Source organism: Tyto alba, unplaced genomic scaffold (genome assembly GCF_018691265.1).
Source record: "Tyto alba isolate M040663 unplaced genomic scaffold, T.alba_DEE_v4.0 Super-Scaffold_42, whole genome shotgun sequence".
NCBI lineage: Eukaryota > Metazoa > Chordata > Aves > Strigiformes > Tytonidae > Tyto > Tyto alba.
Window position 1 is genome coordinate 7,629,913 of NW_024881318.1, and position 15,956 is coordinate 7,645,868.

Genomic DNA, 15,956 nt, shown 5'->3' on the forward strand with positions numbered 1-15,956 from the left:
GGTGCTTCCTAGGCAGGCTGACTACAGCATCCCTTGGGGGCGGTGGTGGCGTGGTGATGGGAGTTTGTGGTCTTTACTCTGGAAGCTGAAGTGCTCAACAGAGCAACGGCCAAACCCTCCCAAGCCCTGACCATGCTTAAACCAGGGAGGGAAAAGGGGGGAGGAGCTGGAACGCACTTGTCAGACCAAATGAGGTCAGTACTAGAAACCTCCTGGCATGTACCTTGCTGTGTCTTGTCCCTTCAGTATATACTGGTTTGAGTGAGTGGTTTGAGTCCCCTGTGAGGACCAGGATCTGCCACCATGGAGCTTCTTCCTTACATACCCCCTGGGCAGGTGGTCTGCAATGGACACCTGCCACACCATCACCTGTGTCTGCTGGCCTGCTAATGCTCACCTGTAAGCGCTCCTCTGGCTCTGCTGCACTAACGTGGGCTGTGCTCTGGAAGCCAAGTGAGTAAAAGTCAAACGGTGCCAGCCCGTGAGTTTCATCCCAGTGGCTGCAGCGATTTCATGACATGCATTTGCTGGCAGTGCTGCGAGTGCCAGGTGCTGATGACACGCAACAGGGTGCGCTCGGTGCGTCCCGGGTAGTTTTGGGGCACGAGGCCTGATGCTTCTATTTGGACCCAAACTGCATGAGTTTAAAAAGTAGTTTTCAAGAGAAAAATCATGTAAGCCAAGCCTCAGTCCCACCCATGGGTAGAAATGGGTACTCTTTAATGTATGTCTATAAATCATAAGAGCTCAGTTTGTCTAGTTAATATCTCTAAGGCCTGTCTTCCTCTGACACCCATGAAACTGAAGTTACTGGTCTGTGACTACGTTGTCTGCTGTAACTTCCTTTTTTCATATCTTTCTATTTTTATTAAACCTGCGTTTTGCCACTGCTGAGATTTTAAACTGGGATTTAAAAGATCAGGTTCAAGTATTTCCTTGCATTTGTTTGTCTTGTCTTTCTGTTTTTTGTTTTGTTTTTTTTTTTTTTTTTTCCCTTGTTATACTGGCCAAGTTATTTACAGTTGTGCTTTACTTTCCCAGCACAGATGTTATGAAGAGAGGAATTTGAAAACAGTAATTCCCAGGCTGGGGCTGAGCTTGCAGGCAGGACCACAGGCTTGATGGTAGTTCAGTAGCAGCTTGGGCTCCCCGCCAGCGGTGGTTGTTACCAGAATTGGGATCATTAAGGGAACAGTTCTGGAGCTGCTGCACTGGAATGATGGTGCAGAGCATCGAATCCAGTGAACAAACCTGAAGGCAGGATCTTGTCACTTCTCTTTTCATTCTTTCTCCTCATCCTCTGTGCCAACCCGCTGCTCTTCACAGCCCTCTCCTGAGCCTTTGTCTGTCTGACCCAGACTCCAGGCTGATTTGCATTGTCCTGTACCATAAGCTGGGTCTATTCACCTGGTCTTGGAGCTCATTCACAGTTGGGTTAGAGAACCGTCTGTGAATGTCCAGTGACTTTGTAGTAGTGACTTCATTTCAGAAGAATTTAAGAGATGGGTAGTCAAGCCTTAAAGGAACTTCTTCATGTAACACAGAGATAGAAACTGTTTAGAAAGAATTTTCTTTGTGTTTTTTTTTTTTGGTTGGTTGGTTGGTTGGTTTTGGTTTTTCTTAAAAAGCCAATTTAATTTATTGGAACATTTTCACAGCATATTTATCACAGAGCTCTGATATTCTGCTTGTGTGTTCACATGGGCACTAGGAGCTGCAGGAAAGTTACAATACAGACCACCCTTTGCATGTCTTGCTTTCTTCTCTACCAGCTTTTGGAAAACCTCTCTTCCTTTTTGCTTGGACTCCTCTTGAAAGCTAAGATTTTCTTTAAACTCCTGAATAAACTCTTCTGGAAGTTAAGGAATAATAATAAAAAACCCCAGCAGAATTTCCAGTAGTGGTTTTTCTATGGCTGATACTTGACACATGAAAATAGTTCACTTGCTGGCCCTAGGAAGCTGCATGTGGTTTGACAAGTGAAGTGGTGAAAACTGCTTTGTGAAGTAACATTGGAGAAAGGATGTGAGAAAATGGTAGCCTGTTACCTGTTTGCTAAACACTATCTGATATGGGCTAAAAACGCACAGGTTGATCAGAACTGATTTCCCATGTAGATCCTCTCCTGCCCTTCCAGCTCCATCCTTCTTTGTTTCCTCTTTCTTCCGTTTTCCCTCTAAGGGCTTCTCTTGCTTGCAAGCAGCGGCAGGGATGGCAGTCGTGCACCTGCAAGGCCTGTTTGACCTTCTGTGCATCAGTCAACGTCAGTCTTGTGTTCACTGGGAGGAGGCACCCTTGCACGGGGCAGGCAGGAATTCCGACGGCGCAGGCGGGTGGGGATGAGACTGCCCAGGTCCTCAGCTGCGTCTTGATGCTTCTCTTTCTGTTGGCAAAGTCTGGCCGCTGCCGTGACTGCGGTCAAAGTTCTCGTAGGTGGAGTCTTGCAGCTGTGGCCTGGCAGTAGAAACAGTGAATAAGGTGAAGACGCATTTCAGTCTGCTCTAGACTTTTTAAGTGGCTTCAGCTAGTTTAAGGAGTGTCAGAGTAAGTGCCTGCAATGCTGTCTGATACGGATCCTCCCTTCTGCAGCAGGTAGTTTTTAAGTCTCTGGGTTGCATCTAATGTTTTACATCTTAAAGCATCCAGACCGATCTCCTACACAGCATTAACTACTCCTCCTGTCCTGCTGCTCAGAGCCTCGGGAGGTTGTGACAAACCTCTCCTGAGAAGCATCTTGTCGTGTAGAGCGTGGAGGATCTTGGGTTTTAAGCTTTCATCTGTGTATCTATACAAATGCAATCAAGGGTGCAGTATGGTTTAGAAACTGTTAAATCAGCAAAACTACGCTTTTTACGAATAATTACTACAAATTTAACTGTAGGATTAAGTTTCACATTGCCTTTCTGGCTGTGTCCTGATGCTGTATACTTGACTGTCCTGCTGAAGTGGCCATATTTCTTGGGTAAACTGAGGGAAAGAGGCATCATGTAGGGATAACTCAGGCTGGAAGGGAGCAGCCCCAGGAGATGGAATTATACTGACATTATTATATTATTATAGTATATATACTCTGTGTGTGTGTGTGTATATATATATATATATAAATATATAGTATTATACAGCTTCTTTAGGTTAAGTCTAAGGGTTGTTTTTGTTTTTCTGGGGTTTTAGTTGGTTTTTTTTTTTTTTTTTTTTTTTGTTTGTTTTTTTTCTTTCCCACCATCCATTTCTAGCTTGGCCACCACAACTGTCAGGAGTGTCCAAGATGGGTGTTGTGCTGGCTAATGGGAAATGCCAAGGTTACTGTGGGAGCATGTACCAGGATGCCAGCCAGAGAATCGGGCCCTGCCACACCTGAGCTGGCTCTGCTGTGGGCTGTTTGGTATCTCTGTTGCCTTCTTCCACACTTGACAAAGCTCACCCACGTTGGTGTGGGCACATTTTCTGCTCTGTTAGATTCTGGGGCATGGAGTGAGGAGAAGGTTTCTGTTACAGTTTCCTCTCCCTTGTTCATCATTCCGCAGCCTGGCACACACCCCATCCCAGCCTGTTCACCTCACCTGGGAAGTGGCTTCATCTGAGATTTCTTCTGCTAGTTTAATGTGACTTCCTACCACACTTTGGGCCTGTGGTTCACCTAAACTTCTGCTAGCCCTTTGCTGCTGCAGCATCCATGTGCCATGGTCTCTCCAATCTGCTTACATCTACTGATGTAAGTCCCTTGTCCTTACGTCAGTAGAGTCTCTTCCCAGCTGTACCCAAGCCAGAGCCTCCTCCCAGCAGTGCCCAAGCCTTGGTGCCTCACACCAGCTCGCCTGGCCATCAGCTCAACCCTGTCCTTATCCCAGGAGCCTGGTCTCAGGCTGGAAGATTGTTGCCAAGACCAAGGGCACGTTTCACTTCTCTCCCTAGCCATCTCCACCCTCCTGCTGGATAAGATGGAGTAGAAGGTGCGGCATCCTTACCGGCTCAGGCTGGATGGAGCAGATGAGGGACCTGTGAAGGGGAAAGGAAGATGTGGGTTAGCAATGTGGTGAGAGTGAGCTGGGGAGGCAGGATTGACCTAGAGCTGTCGAGAAACTGCACTGGAGGGTGTTTGCAACACTCCAAGGAATGGGGAGAAGACCTTCTGTCAGGCGTGTGGTCCTCTTCATGGGGATGGGAGTTAAGCCCTGAAAATATAAGGAGCAAGGCATTTCTCATTGGTCTCACAGCTTCTGCAGTTCAAGACACACTGTGGATTTTGCAGGGTGTTAGCATCAGACCGTCTCTGCAGACGGGTCATGATTATGTGACATCTCACCCAGCCTGAGGGGCAGAGCCTAGAGTTCTTCCTGGTCCCCTCCTCCCCATGCCATAACACAGCAGGGCTGGTGGGCTGGGGTCCGGCAGCCTCCGGGCTTCTGGGGAGGTCTCATCCCTCAGTTCACGAGCTGATTCTCCTCTCTGATGGGATGTGGTCTTCCTGCTGTCATGGCCTTGGTGTGGCTGGGAAGTGGGATTTCACTAATGATGGGGAAGCACCCAGGTGGTGAGAACGGGGGATGGAGAGGAGGAGTGGCTGGTAAAATGAGGATATCCACCCCAGGAGATTAAACTGTTGTGTGGGATGCAGCGAAATGAAATCCAACTCATGGGCTACAGGGTAAGAGGTAGTAATTGATCTGCTTTGAGAAAAATAAAAATAGTTTTGTAGGCAGCAGTTTCTCCACTGACTGCCCATCTGCTGGTTTAAACTTTTTCCTCAGGTGCAGGGTAGCTCCTGTTCCTGCTGTCTTTTCGAAGGTCCCTTCCCAAAGGAGACCTGCTATCTGCAGGCTGTGACCAGCCAGCCAGGAGGTCCCTCTCACTTGTTCTTACATTTCTTGTTAGCAATGTCCTTCTCCCAGGTTGGAAAATCATAAAATCATGTAAAAAAACCCTCCAAAACAAACCCCTCCTGCCTGACTTTGCTGCATCCCATCGCTGGTTACCGGTCTGATGGAGGAAGGGCCACCAAGGGAAATACTAATACATACCTCCCCTCGAGAAAACAGCGAAGCTCAGTATCACCAGCAGAATGAGCACTTTAATTCCCAGCGGCACGAAGATCAGGATCAGGAAGAAAGAGCTGTTGGATGCTTTGAATTTATAGAAGTACACAGCCCCCTCTGCTCTCCCATGGCTGTTGACAGCAGTACAGGTGTATTTGCCGTCGTGGGTCAGGTACCGGAGCTCCTTGGTGACACGGTGGTTCATGCTGGTGATGGAGGTGAGGTTGCTGTAGGGCGGTCCGGTCCAGGTCAGCGCGGGCGCTGGCTCCCCCTCGGCGGTGCAGCGTGCCTGGAAGGTGCGGTCCCCGTTGGAGCTGACGGTGATGTTGATGATCCTGGGGGCAGCTGCGGAGATCGCAACAGGGTTAGGGAGAATGCATCGGGCGTCAGAGGCAGGACTGGCGCAAAACACCTGGAATGGGCTCGTGGTCTTGGTGGACCCTTTAGCGTGTTATGTCAGGGTATTGTTGGGATCAAACCACTCCCCTTCCTCATTTTTTGTTTTAGCGCTTTCTTTCCGCAGATTTCCCCACCCTGCCTATGTTGGATAGAGGAGCAAAGCCTGGTGCGAGGATGTGTATTCTGTGTTTCATCCCTGTAATGATTTACACTGTTTTCTAAGCTTTGGACAACTTCGGCTGTTGTGACCTCCATGGTGGCAGAAACCACCCATGAAGATGGGTTGCTTTCTGCATTTGCACCCTGAGTGGCAGCGGGGTGCTGCCCGTGACTCAGGCACAGGTGCAGCTCGTGACCATTTTGGACTGGCTGCATCTGCACATGGTCCAGGACAAGGCAACCGTGGTGCTCTCCTGCAAGCGTCTTGCGGCTGTCCCTTCGGAGGGATGGATCCCTTTGTGTAAGCCCTTTGCTCAGTGCCTGAGACTTGCCAGATTTCGCTAATTTTTGCCAGGGAACATTTACCCTCCTTACTACCACCTATCTTCTCCAACCCTGTAGTGGTGTCCTGGTTTGGGCTGAAATAGAGTTAATATTCCTTTTCAGGGACTAGATGAGTGCTGTGTTTTGGATTTAGCTTTGGGTTTGGGATGAGAAGAATGCTGACAGCACACTGATGTTTCCAGCTGCTGCCGAGACTTCAAGGACTCTCCGACTGCCCGTGTCCTGCCCGTGCGCCAGGGCACAGGGAGCAGGGAGGGAGCACGGCCAGAGCACCTGACCAAAACTGGCCAGTGAAATATTCCATATCATGGCACGTCATGCTCACTACAGAGAGGAGGGGTGGTGGGGAAGGGGCTCTCTCTCTCTCTCTCTCTCTCTCCCTTCCAGGATTGCGACTGTGGGATCTTGGTATCTCGGGGTCGCTGGCCGGGAACGGGCTGGGGGTTGGTCAGCGGGTGGGGAGCAATTACGCTGTACATTGCCTGGTTATATATTTCTTTTTGTTTTCCCCCTATGATCGTCATTGTTCTCGTTTTATTGCCATTATTAAACTGTTCCTATCTCATCCTGCGAGTCTCCCTTCGCCCCTCTGATCCCCTCCCCCATTCCCAGGTGGGGAGGGGGACGGGAGGGTGACCACCTGCGGGGGTTGGTTGCCGACCAGGCCCAAACCACGACAAGCGGCCACCCAACAGCTAGTGTAGGTTGCTGGTTGCTTTGGGGTAGCACATCAATACCAAGGTTGGGTAACTGATTTTGTATCCTGTACTTGTTGCACATGGGATTGTGTGACTGAATGAACAGTGGTAAAGTTCATTTGGGGGATGCAAAATGTTAGGGGATGTCATCTTTGATCTAGTCTGCTAAGGAAGTTTAGCTGGTATGACCAAGCTTGTCTTACCCATCGATCCTCTCCTCTTGGGCCTGTTGACCCATTTAATGCATTTGGTTCCTAAAGACATTGTGAAAACTGAAGGGAACTAAATGAGTGTCCTCATGGAGGAAAAGCAGGAGTTCAATATTGATTTCACTTTTTATCAGGCTAGAGAGCAAATCCATAGCTTGCAACCACCTACAGCACATTTTCCCTCTTGCCTATGTAATGCAGGAGGAGTTTGAGCCTGGAGGACTGATCCATAAGAAAGCTAGCTGTGTTAGTTGTGTGCCATGTGCCTCTGTGTTCTGGTGTTTAAATTAACCTCTTAAACATTATTTAACCTCTCCCATTCATAGTGCCAGGGTCCATTCCCAAATCTGGGTGCAGCCTGGGTACCATATCTGTGTATGTTATCATTTCTCTTGTGTTAAAATCCAGGCAGCCCCTGGGAGACAGATCTTGCTGCCATCCTGCCCTGGTCATGCTGTGTGGGGGGGTGTTTAGGAGATGCTCCAAATGAAGGAGAGCCTTGACTATGCAGAACTTCCCAAGAAGTAACTGAGCTCATTCTCAGGTCCCATCTGGATGCCCAAAGTGCACAGTAGGCATAAGGTAGTTTCACTTCAGAATCAAAAATCCAACACATGGCACCTTTGCACCCATGGGTAAGGTCTAAGTCTGTTCCTAAGGCCGCCTGGGGCTCCTAGCACTCCCTTGATCTCTGAGCACACCCTGGGAGGTGGGATTAGCATTTGACATTTGTTGATCCAAGCTGTTTTTTCAGGCTGTTTGTATTTAAAGTTTCCTGCTGCAGAGGAGTTTGGACCTATAGCATGTGGGTACCAGGTATCTTGTCTTTCCAATGCCCTGTTACCATCCAGGCCTTCTTGGGCTTACACTTGCTGACATGTGCTCAGCACCCAGGCTCTTCAGTTTAGATTCTGATGAAGAGGATGTCTTTGAGCCCACCCCATGGGCTGCGGACCCCAGCTTGTCCCTCTGCTGCCTGCATGGATCCTGTGCTGCAGGGACAAAGTGGGATGCTCAAGACTTGGCTGAGTAGCCAGAGCCTGACTATTTCCTTTCCAGTTTTGTTCCTATTCCCTTCCCTGCCGTGTGCTCATCCCCTCATACTGGAAGTCTGTGAAAGGCAATATGAGTATTCCCTGCCCAAATATTATAAACAATCCACAGAGCAGGAAAAGCCAGCCGTTGGAAGACCACCTCAGGTCAGCTTCTGTTACTGTCTCATCAGTTTCCACATCTTGTGGCTCTCTCTTCCCTATGGGGTGGCTTTGCCTCCTTTGTCTCTCATGCCCTCTTACCAATCAAATGCAGCTTTATCCCATTCCTGCTTTCATACTTGTCATGGATATCTCCGGACAACTCCACTCGGCAGAAGTATCTCTCGCTGTCACTCCAGGTCAGGTTGTCAATCCTGATGGAAAGGTCCTTGTGCCGGGGGTTGCCAAGCAGTTTGTATTTGTTTTTGTAGCTGATGGCAGTCTTACAGAGCTCGCTGGTGGTCTGACTAATGCACTTGAAAACTACTGTACCATTGTAAGGTTCCTTGATCCTCCAAATGGCAGTGAGGGTCCGGTCAAACGTTTTGTAGGGGTGTGTGAAAGTACAGGGCAGGATAGCCATCTTCCCAAGTTCACCAGTAACATCAGATGGGACATGAACGGACCAGCCATTGGACAGCACACCTAGAGGCAAGAAGAGATGATGAAGAGTGATTTATCTGAAGTGTTTAAGAGGGAAACCGGGCATCCTTCCTGCTTCTGCTCTGTTGTTGGCCGGAAAATGGATGTTGTGTTGCTGTGGTGGGCCCTGTGCTGCTCCGTGTTCCTGCTAAGGACTTGCAGATGGTGGCACAGCCCGGTTACCGGGGCTGGATGATTTGGTACCAGACTGCAGCAGAGCTCAGGGGACTGCCCGGCTCATGTTTAAAATGATTTAATTCCTAAGCAGGCTTCCTGTTTGTCAAGTGAACAATAGCACCTGAAGTTGTGTAACAGTCTTTTGCAGTTAACAGACATTTATGTACTTGGAGGAACAGACTTCTTTTATTCCTCAAAAAAAAAAAAAAAGGCTAAAAATAAAAGTTTTGCATGTATCCAGAAATCTGGTGGCTTTAGGCGCTTAAGTGCAGTAAGCGTAGCAGTGCTGCATTTGAGTGCATGCACACACACACTCCTACTTTATAATATTTGTTACACTAATCAGCTGGTGATTGCATTGCCCCTGGGGAAGGTAGTAGCAGCTGATGTTTCCGATGATCAATGCTGCTATCATCACAAAGTAGAATCTTACCTGTAAGCTGTGACAGGATCTGGGTAAAGACTTGAAGTTGCTAATTTTATGAAGGCTGGTGAGAACAGCAAGTTCTTCCCTATATTGGCTCCTGTCCTATGAGGAGGATCCTCTAGACAGCACAGAAAGCATCTCCCTGTTAGCAGAGCAGATTGTCACTGCATGGGCTCTAGCTGCCAGTATCTTCCCATAGAGGCCTTGTCTTGGTGTCGCGGCAAGGGAAATCCCGAGTTTCCCAGCTGAGACGTCACAAATGGTTGGGATTGCACTCTCTTGGCCAAAGTTGGTCACAGTAAATCCTAGAGCGCTCCGGGGAGCTGAACCTCACTGCCACCAGACCCAGCCTGATCATTTTTAACCAGTGACGAGAACAGCCTTCACCTGAATGGATGCCCACCACTTTAAAGTATACAGGGAAAACTCAATGTCTCATGCACTTCTCTTCCCCAGAAACGAACAGCATCAACAAACAGCACCTGTAGGCAGTGCTTTCTGTATAGATATGTATAGCTACCTACTGTCTGGTTAATCGCAACAGCTGTAGCAGCAGATTGTGGCTTCAGGAATGTCTGTGGCTATGTTCCTGTCTTAAAACTCACGCGATGGCTGCATTAAATCAGCAGCTTTCCCCTCAACAGCTGAGAATAACTGCAAAAAATGTAAAGTTGTCCTGTAAGTAACTGCCACCCATGCCTGGCCTAGATGGCTTCACTGTGGTCTGGAGACATTCAGCTGACGGGTTACTCGTGTAAACTCTAAGATAAGATTTGCTTTGCTCCTTGTTCATATATTTGTTCTCTGTAATATTTGACAAATATCTCAGTGGCAGTGCAGCTCTTATTACTCTATTGTGTTATGGACAAAAGCCAACGTAGGACTGGTTCTTGCCATTAAGTTATTTATCTGGAATCAGAGCCAAACTGGTATTTTGAGTACTGAGATCTAGAGTTGATCTGCCTTGTCATTCATTGTAACGATATGAGTATATTTTGGAGCCTAGGTAATCTAATATACATGGCCACAGGAGCTCCAGGAAGCTCATGGACTCTGAGCACAAGGACCTGGCAGTGAAAACAAAATGCTATTGATTTCTAGTTTATTTCATGTTATTTTGCAGCATGTCACTGTAACCCTTACTTGCAGAGAACTGCAGATCATGTGCTTTTGAGTACATGATTTGCTTTTCTCTGCCACTGTTTTGGTTTGCATTTTTCAAAAAATCTTAAGCAAAGAACATTCTTTTTAGCACATAAACATCCCCTTGCCTTCCACATGAGAGATAATGTTAAAAATAAGTGCTTCTAATGTTACCAGCTCCACCCATTTCTATGGCAACACAGTTTGCCTAGGTTATGAGAGGAGGGAGTTGTTAGCATCTGGTTTATAATTAAACCTTAACCTTAAAGCTTTAGCATGGTAGGATTTCCATGGCTCCCTCCTGCTAAGATCCAGCCTCCATTTGTTTCTAGAATTGAAGCTTTTACAAGGAAAAGAGAAGGTCACAGGCAAATAGCCTACAAACCTTACATGAGGTAATGCCCAAAAGGAGTTGTCAGTTCAGTGTATCTGCTAGTTGTCAATGGAAAGGTCATGAAGACAATAACAAGATCAAGAGTTGGAGACCACCACAAACAGTAGCCTTGACAGTACAGCTGAGCAAATCCCATTGAGTTTAATGGGACTTAAGTGCTTGAAGTTAAACATGAGCTTAAGTGCTCAGTGCAGATTGTGTCTGTTGCATAATAACTCCTAGGATTGTGAAACAACACTTCTGGGTGGTGATGGAAATGCTGCATCCAACTGACAATGCAGGGGGAAAGTTAGATCAACTCCCTGCACAAGTTAGAAGCAACAAAAGCAAGAAAACCCAAATCAAAGACCCCTCTGACAATTGCAGAGTCACACCTTTGAGGTTTTCCAGTATTCCCACATGCACCTGGGATTTCAAGTGATGTGATGAATGGTGCAATTCATGGAGAGCTTATTATACCAGGCAATTCCTCTGGCACTTTGACTAGAGTGGGAAGAAAAGCCCTGATCAGACAGGGATTCATAGCAAGCTCAGAACTCACCGTTTCTGGAGATGTGAAGGAGGCACAGAAGAAACAAGCTGAACTCTCTCATGCTGGTTGACGTTCTCCACTGAGGTGTATCAGCAGTCCAGAACCATCTCTTCTACATCTGAGCTGCTGGTCTTGCCAGTCACAAAAGGTTTTTCCAGGGATGGAAGAAGTTGTGGTTTTCCTCTCCTTGGAGGGAATGAGTTGTCTAGCTGAACCAGCTCTGGATTCAGATATTAATAGGTCTGTGGTCAGTCATGTGCAAAATATACCAGAGGAAATCAGGGTATTACCATTTTCCAGCTAAAGGAAGGGGACTGGAGTTTGGGACTGAAAACACCCATCCCATGTGTGTGATGGGGCAAGAGGGGTTGGCTTTCAAGTGCTACCAACTCACCAGTCTGGAGAAGGTCCTTGCAGTCTACCTAAGGAGGTGGCAAGGAAGACCCTTGCTCTCCTGGCTTGAAGTTCCTCCTCCCTAACCTGGCACCTGCAAGCCAGCTGTGCTTTACCCTTTAAGTTTACTGGTTATTGTCACACCTGGGTGTAAAAAAAAAAACCCAACCCCCTCCTTTTTGGAAATCATCTGAGCACTTGTGCCAAGGTTCAGAAGTGGCAGAGTGCTCTGGTGTCCCCTGGTACCTTGCTCTGTCCAGATTCCCATGACCCTGACAAGTCATGAGTCATTCTTCTCCTTGTTGTTACCCGATGTTTGAAATAAACTGAGCTCCAGCTTCTGCCCAGAATCCTTGTGCAAGTGCTCACTTCTGGGTTTAGCGTTAGCAAACTTACTGTGAAGTTTGCTGATCAGCTTGGGGTGGGTGGAGAGCTGGCCATGCTCCCTTCCCCATCATGTCCCATACAGCGATCCCGCGACCTTGTTAAATTTACCCTTGGAGCGTGTATTCCCAGTCGGGCTTTAGCTCGAGGTTTGCTGCTTTCCCTTCAAACCGGAGCGGGGGCTGATGTCTGGGTCCCTCTTCTCCTCTCGGCAGCTATGCTGCTGTAGGGTCCTGCTGCCTCCTCTTTGGGGACGGGGACAGCAGCACCCGCGGGATTCCCGCTGTGGCAGCGGTGGGTGTGCAGCCACTGGAGGGCTCCCAGAGCCAACAGAAGAAGATGCTGCTGCCACTTTCGCTGTGCCAAGAGCCAGAACCTTCCTCCAGCAGAGATGCCAGGGCTCCCCTTTGCTCCTCACCTCTTCACCTTAAACTCTCCACATGTGTTCCCTTCTTAACAAGAGGGACTTGGAGATTCGGTAGTATTAAGTGTGCTTGCTGCTTTCTGAACCCTTTATTTGTTCTGGCCAAAGTTAGAGTGTCTGTGAAGAGAGTGATTTCTGTTTTCCCAGACTTTTTGGAGGAGCCTCTGAGAGTACCTAGCTATTATTTACAGTGGCTTGGACCTGTTGCTACACAGCAGAGGATGGTATTATTTCAAGTGATGACTGAGAGACCTGCTCTGTCCCTATGCCTATCTTCCTCAATCAGGAGGATCAGCACCCAGTGCTCTGATTACCTTGCAAACTGTCCTGAGTAGCTGTAAAAAGTAACACATGACATTATCAGCAGAGAAACCTGAGGGTATGGGTGGTCGAACAGCAAATAGGAGACCTGTATCCTTATGCTACCTGTGTTATGTGCCTTTTCACTGTATCTTCCCCATTTTCCTCCATGTACTTTTGATTTTATCTATTTGTCATGTGAACTTTTTGGTGTTGTGACTGTTTTTAAGCATTTCACCCCTCATGGCACAGTGGGACTCAGTGGATTGATGTAAAAGATTAAAGTGAAATCCATGTTAAAAACATGTTGTTACAGTGAAGCATAAATGATTAATGTAAAGAATGGCTGTAGTTAACATTTAGTATGAAACTCCCCCTCTCTGATGTTTTACTGCAGCATCTCCTAGACAAATATCTGGTAAATCAGTGCAGTAGTATGAATCTTTTGAGTTTCATCTCTGGACTGATTTTCTTTTTAGACCATGAGATAGCTATTTGCAACTAATATTTTAGTGTTTAAAATACAGAGTAGAAAAAATAGCTGAAAATGTTAGCAAACTATTTGAATCAGCCAAAAAAATTTTGTAAACTTATCCATCCATGGCTATATGATCCATAGACTCTGTTAACTGTGACCTTTCTTCCAGTTTTGTGTTTAAATATCATCTAAGATTTCTGTAAGGAAGGCTGTTCCTGGTCCAACACCAAAACCAGGATGCCTTCTATATTCATAAAATATAGATTTTCTTCCTGGTAAATATTTTTTTTAATGGCTGCAGGTAGTGACAGCAATCGTTATGCTACTTTACTAATATCTTCCCTCAGTGCTTGCACAGAAGCAACAATCACAGATCTGACCCCAGAGACACCCCAGTTTCTGGTACTTTCCCGTGCTCTGAAAATACATGGAATCTGGAGAAAGAGAGGGGAATGAAAACTTGTGGGTTTTCCCACTCAGAAAATGGATGAGCTCATTTAAATAAAAAGAACCTGTAAATGAAAACTATAGGAACATGTAAATGCAAGGAAGTAGCAGTCAAATACAGGCCAGTGGCAAATTTTCAGCCGAAGACAGGCTGATAGGCACCTGCCCTTCCTGCCAGTGGTATGGCCAGTTCAGGCCGTGCTCTTTGCATCTGAAGGGGAGGGTGTCACGTGCCCATCGCCTTCATGGCTGCCTCTGGTCTTGTGAATAGCAGTCCTGGGATTTTGAAGGTTACCTTTTGAAGATGGTACTAAATCAAACTGCCTTTAGCAAGAACCAGTATCAGCCTTTCCTCCCCAGACTTTGCCTCTTCTGTCTGCCCTGCATCCAGGTGATGGTCTCATGGGCACTGGTGATGGTCTCATGGGCACTGAGCAAGGCAAGAGATGTATGGTGTCTGGGTGTTGCTTTGACCACATTAACCATGTGTTAGTGCCCCTGTAAGGAGTTACATACCATACCATATAGCCTGCAATTTAAAAGCACGATATGATGGAGAAAGCACAGAATAAGGGGAGAATGATGTTGAAATAAACTGTTCAAGATGGTCAGTGGCTATATCTTGTTAATGCGAATGTTTTACAGGGCCAGCAGCATTTCCCAACTTTTCCCAGTTGGCTGAGTTCTTGTAAAGGTTAGCCTCTTGTCAAGTGTTCATCTCTCCTAACTTCTTGAGAAATTCCCAGAGTGTTTTGTGATGGATGGTTGACAAAACTTGGAGGGCAACCCAGAAGCATGCCAGGATGATTTCTTAGCAGATGTGCCCTCGGTTCAGGGATACCCATTGCACCACATGCCTTGGCAGACAGCAACTTGTTAGCAGAGCCCTTTGGACTTGTCAGAAGCTGCTCCATGCCACCTTGCACGCTTCTCCACTGACCACTGTGTTAAACTGCTGTGATCTGAGCACCTCTCTGGTCCTGGGGGGGTGGTGTTTTGTACCCGGGTTGCAACACGTTGCTGGAGATGAGCCCAGCAGAGCTCATGCCTCCTCTTCCCAGGTTTGTCACTGAGGACCTAAGTAATGAGCTTTTCTGCATGGTTGTACCTGTGCTGATAATACACCCGCTTATCCAAGGACCAGAGTGAAGCCGGTTGTTCCCCCTTTGGGTTTTAATTTAATCTCCAAGGTTTTCTACTTCAATTACTGCAGCGGCATCTGTAAGTCCTGCCCCATGTCCTTTGAGTGTGCCAATCTGCAGATGTTCGACGCAAAAGCCTTATGTTTTGTCAAATCTGGCACTCTTCCCTGAAGGGATTGGGTCTGTGAAGTAGCTGGGAGGTTAGAGGAATTTTCCTTCCACCTGGTCTCTGCCAGCTGAGCAGGAGAAAGCGGAGCTGTGCTCCCCTTCTCAGGGAGCTGCTGTGGGCATGTTCTCCCATGTGCATTGGCTTAATTCTCACAGAGCTGGAGGGAGGAAAAAAAATCAACAGATATACCTGCAGTGCAAAGGAAGTAGGAGGGGTGAGAGGGATGGAGGATGTCAAAGCCAGGCACCGTTCCTGTAGGTGACACTGATCCTGCTTCCTGGCAGAGAGTGTTGCTGCAGACCATGGTCACTGCGTCAAGCTCTTGCTGATCCAGTTTGAAAGTACAGGTTCAGTTGCTTGCCTGTGGTGTTTGCTCAGCCCCTTACAAATGCTCCTGACCTGGGAAACTCTCCTGCATGCCATATGGTCACTGCAAGGTCTTGAGCTGTTCCATCACCAGAGCTGCAGTGGTGAACTGATGGAGCAGCAACAGGGGTGCTGGTGAGCCCTTGTTGCCTCTGGTGAACATCAGCTAAAGAAAATTAAATGAGTATTTGGGTAATTTTCTCCTAGTGGGCAATAACTGTATGAAAAACATAGCTTGCATCTTTTTATGGGCAGAGCATCATGGATGAAAGAAGAATTAGGAAGTGTATCTCTAGCAAGTTGTTTTCTGCTGACGTCTGCTGCATATCCATGTATTGAAATGAAGAACAGGTCTGGTCTTCCAGACCTGTGTGTTTCTGTCCCTACTACTGCCTGTTCAAAGCCTCTGCTGTGATCATGAAGAACTGTGTTTGGAACACCTGCAGACAGGCAGTGACATGGTGTGTTCAGGTTTGCCCCTACCAACATCTGTCAAAGCCAGTGAGGGGATGAGCCTGGGGCTGTGATGACGCTAATGTGCACCCTCTCCAGGCAGCACTAGAGCTCAGGATAAGGCAGCTGTTTATGACAGGCTTGCAAAGTGGGGTTGTCTCATCTCAGCACTGGGCTTGGTCCCAAGCTTAGCCAACAGTGTAGATAC

General features: G+C 47.4%; 1 protein-coding gene across 1 annotated transcript; it reads right to left on the bottom strand.

Annotated features, from left to right (window-relative positions):
• Positions 1 to 1,808: 1,808 nt before the first annotated feature.
• On the bottom strand, positions 1,809 to 11,267 carry SIGLEC15 (sialic acid binding Ig like lectin 15). Its single transcript, XM_033011100.2, has 5 exons — positions 11,202 to 11,267; positions 8,139 to 8,522; positions 5,019 to 5,378; positions 3,966 to 3,996; positions 1,809 to 2,454 (listed from the first exon to the last, which is right to left on the bottom strand). The coding sequence occupies exons 1-5, from the start codon at positions 11,251 to 11,253 to the stop codon at positions 2,358 to 2,360; spliced, it is 924 nt and encodes a 307-aa protein (XP_032866991.1). The 5' UTR covers positions 11,254 to 11,267; the 3' UTR covers positions 1,809 to 2,357.
• Positions 11,268 to 15,956: the final 4,689 nt, after the last annotated feature.

What these genes read in the sequence shown, in the direction of transcription:
- SIGLEC15 (XM_033011100.2), bottom strand. Translation starts at nt 11,253, where the DNA reads ATGAGAGAGTTCAGCTTGTTTCTTCTGTGCCTCCTTCACATCTCCAGA. An exon ending in GATAAAGCTGCATTTGATTG is followed by an intron (nt 5,379 to 8,138) that starts GTAAGAGGGCAT and finishes CGATCTCCGCAG; the next exon opens with CTGCCCCCAGGATCATCAAC. An exon ending in CGCTGTTTTCTCGAGGGGAG is followed by an intron (nt 3,997 to 5,018) that starts GTATGTATTAGT and finishes TCCCCTTCACAG; the next exon opens with GTCCCTCATCTGCTCCATCC.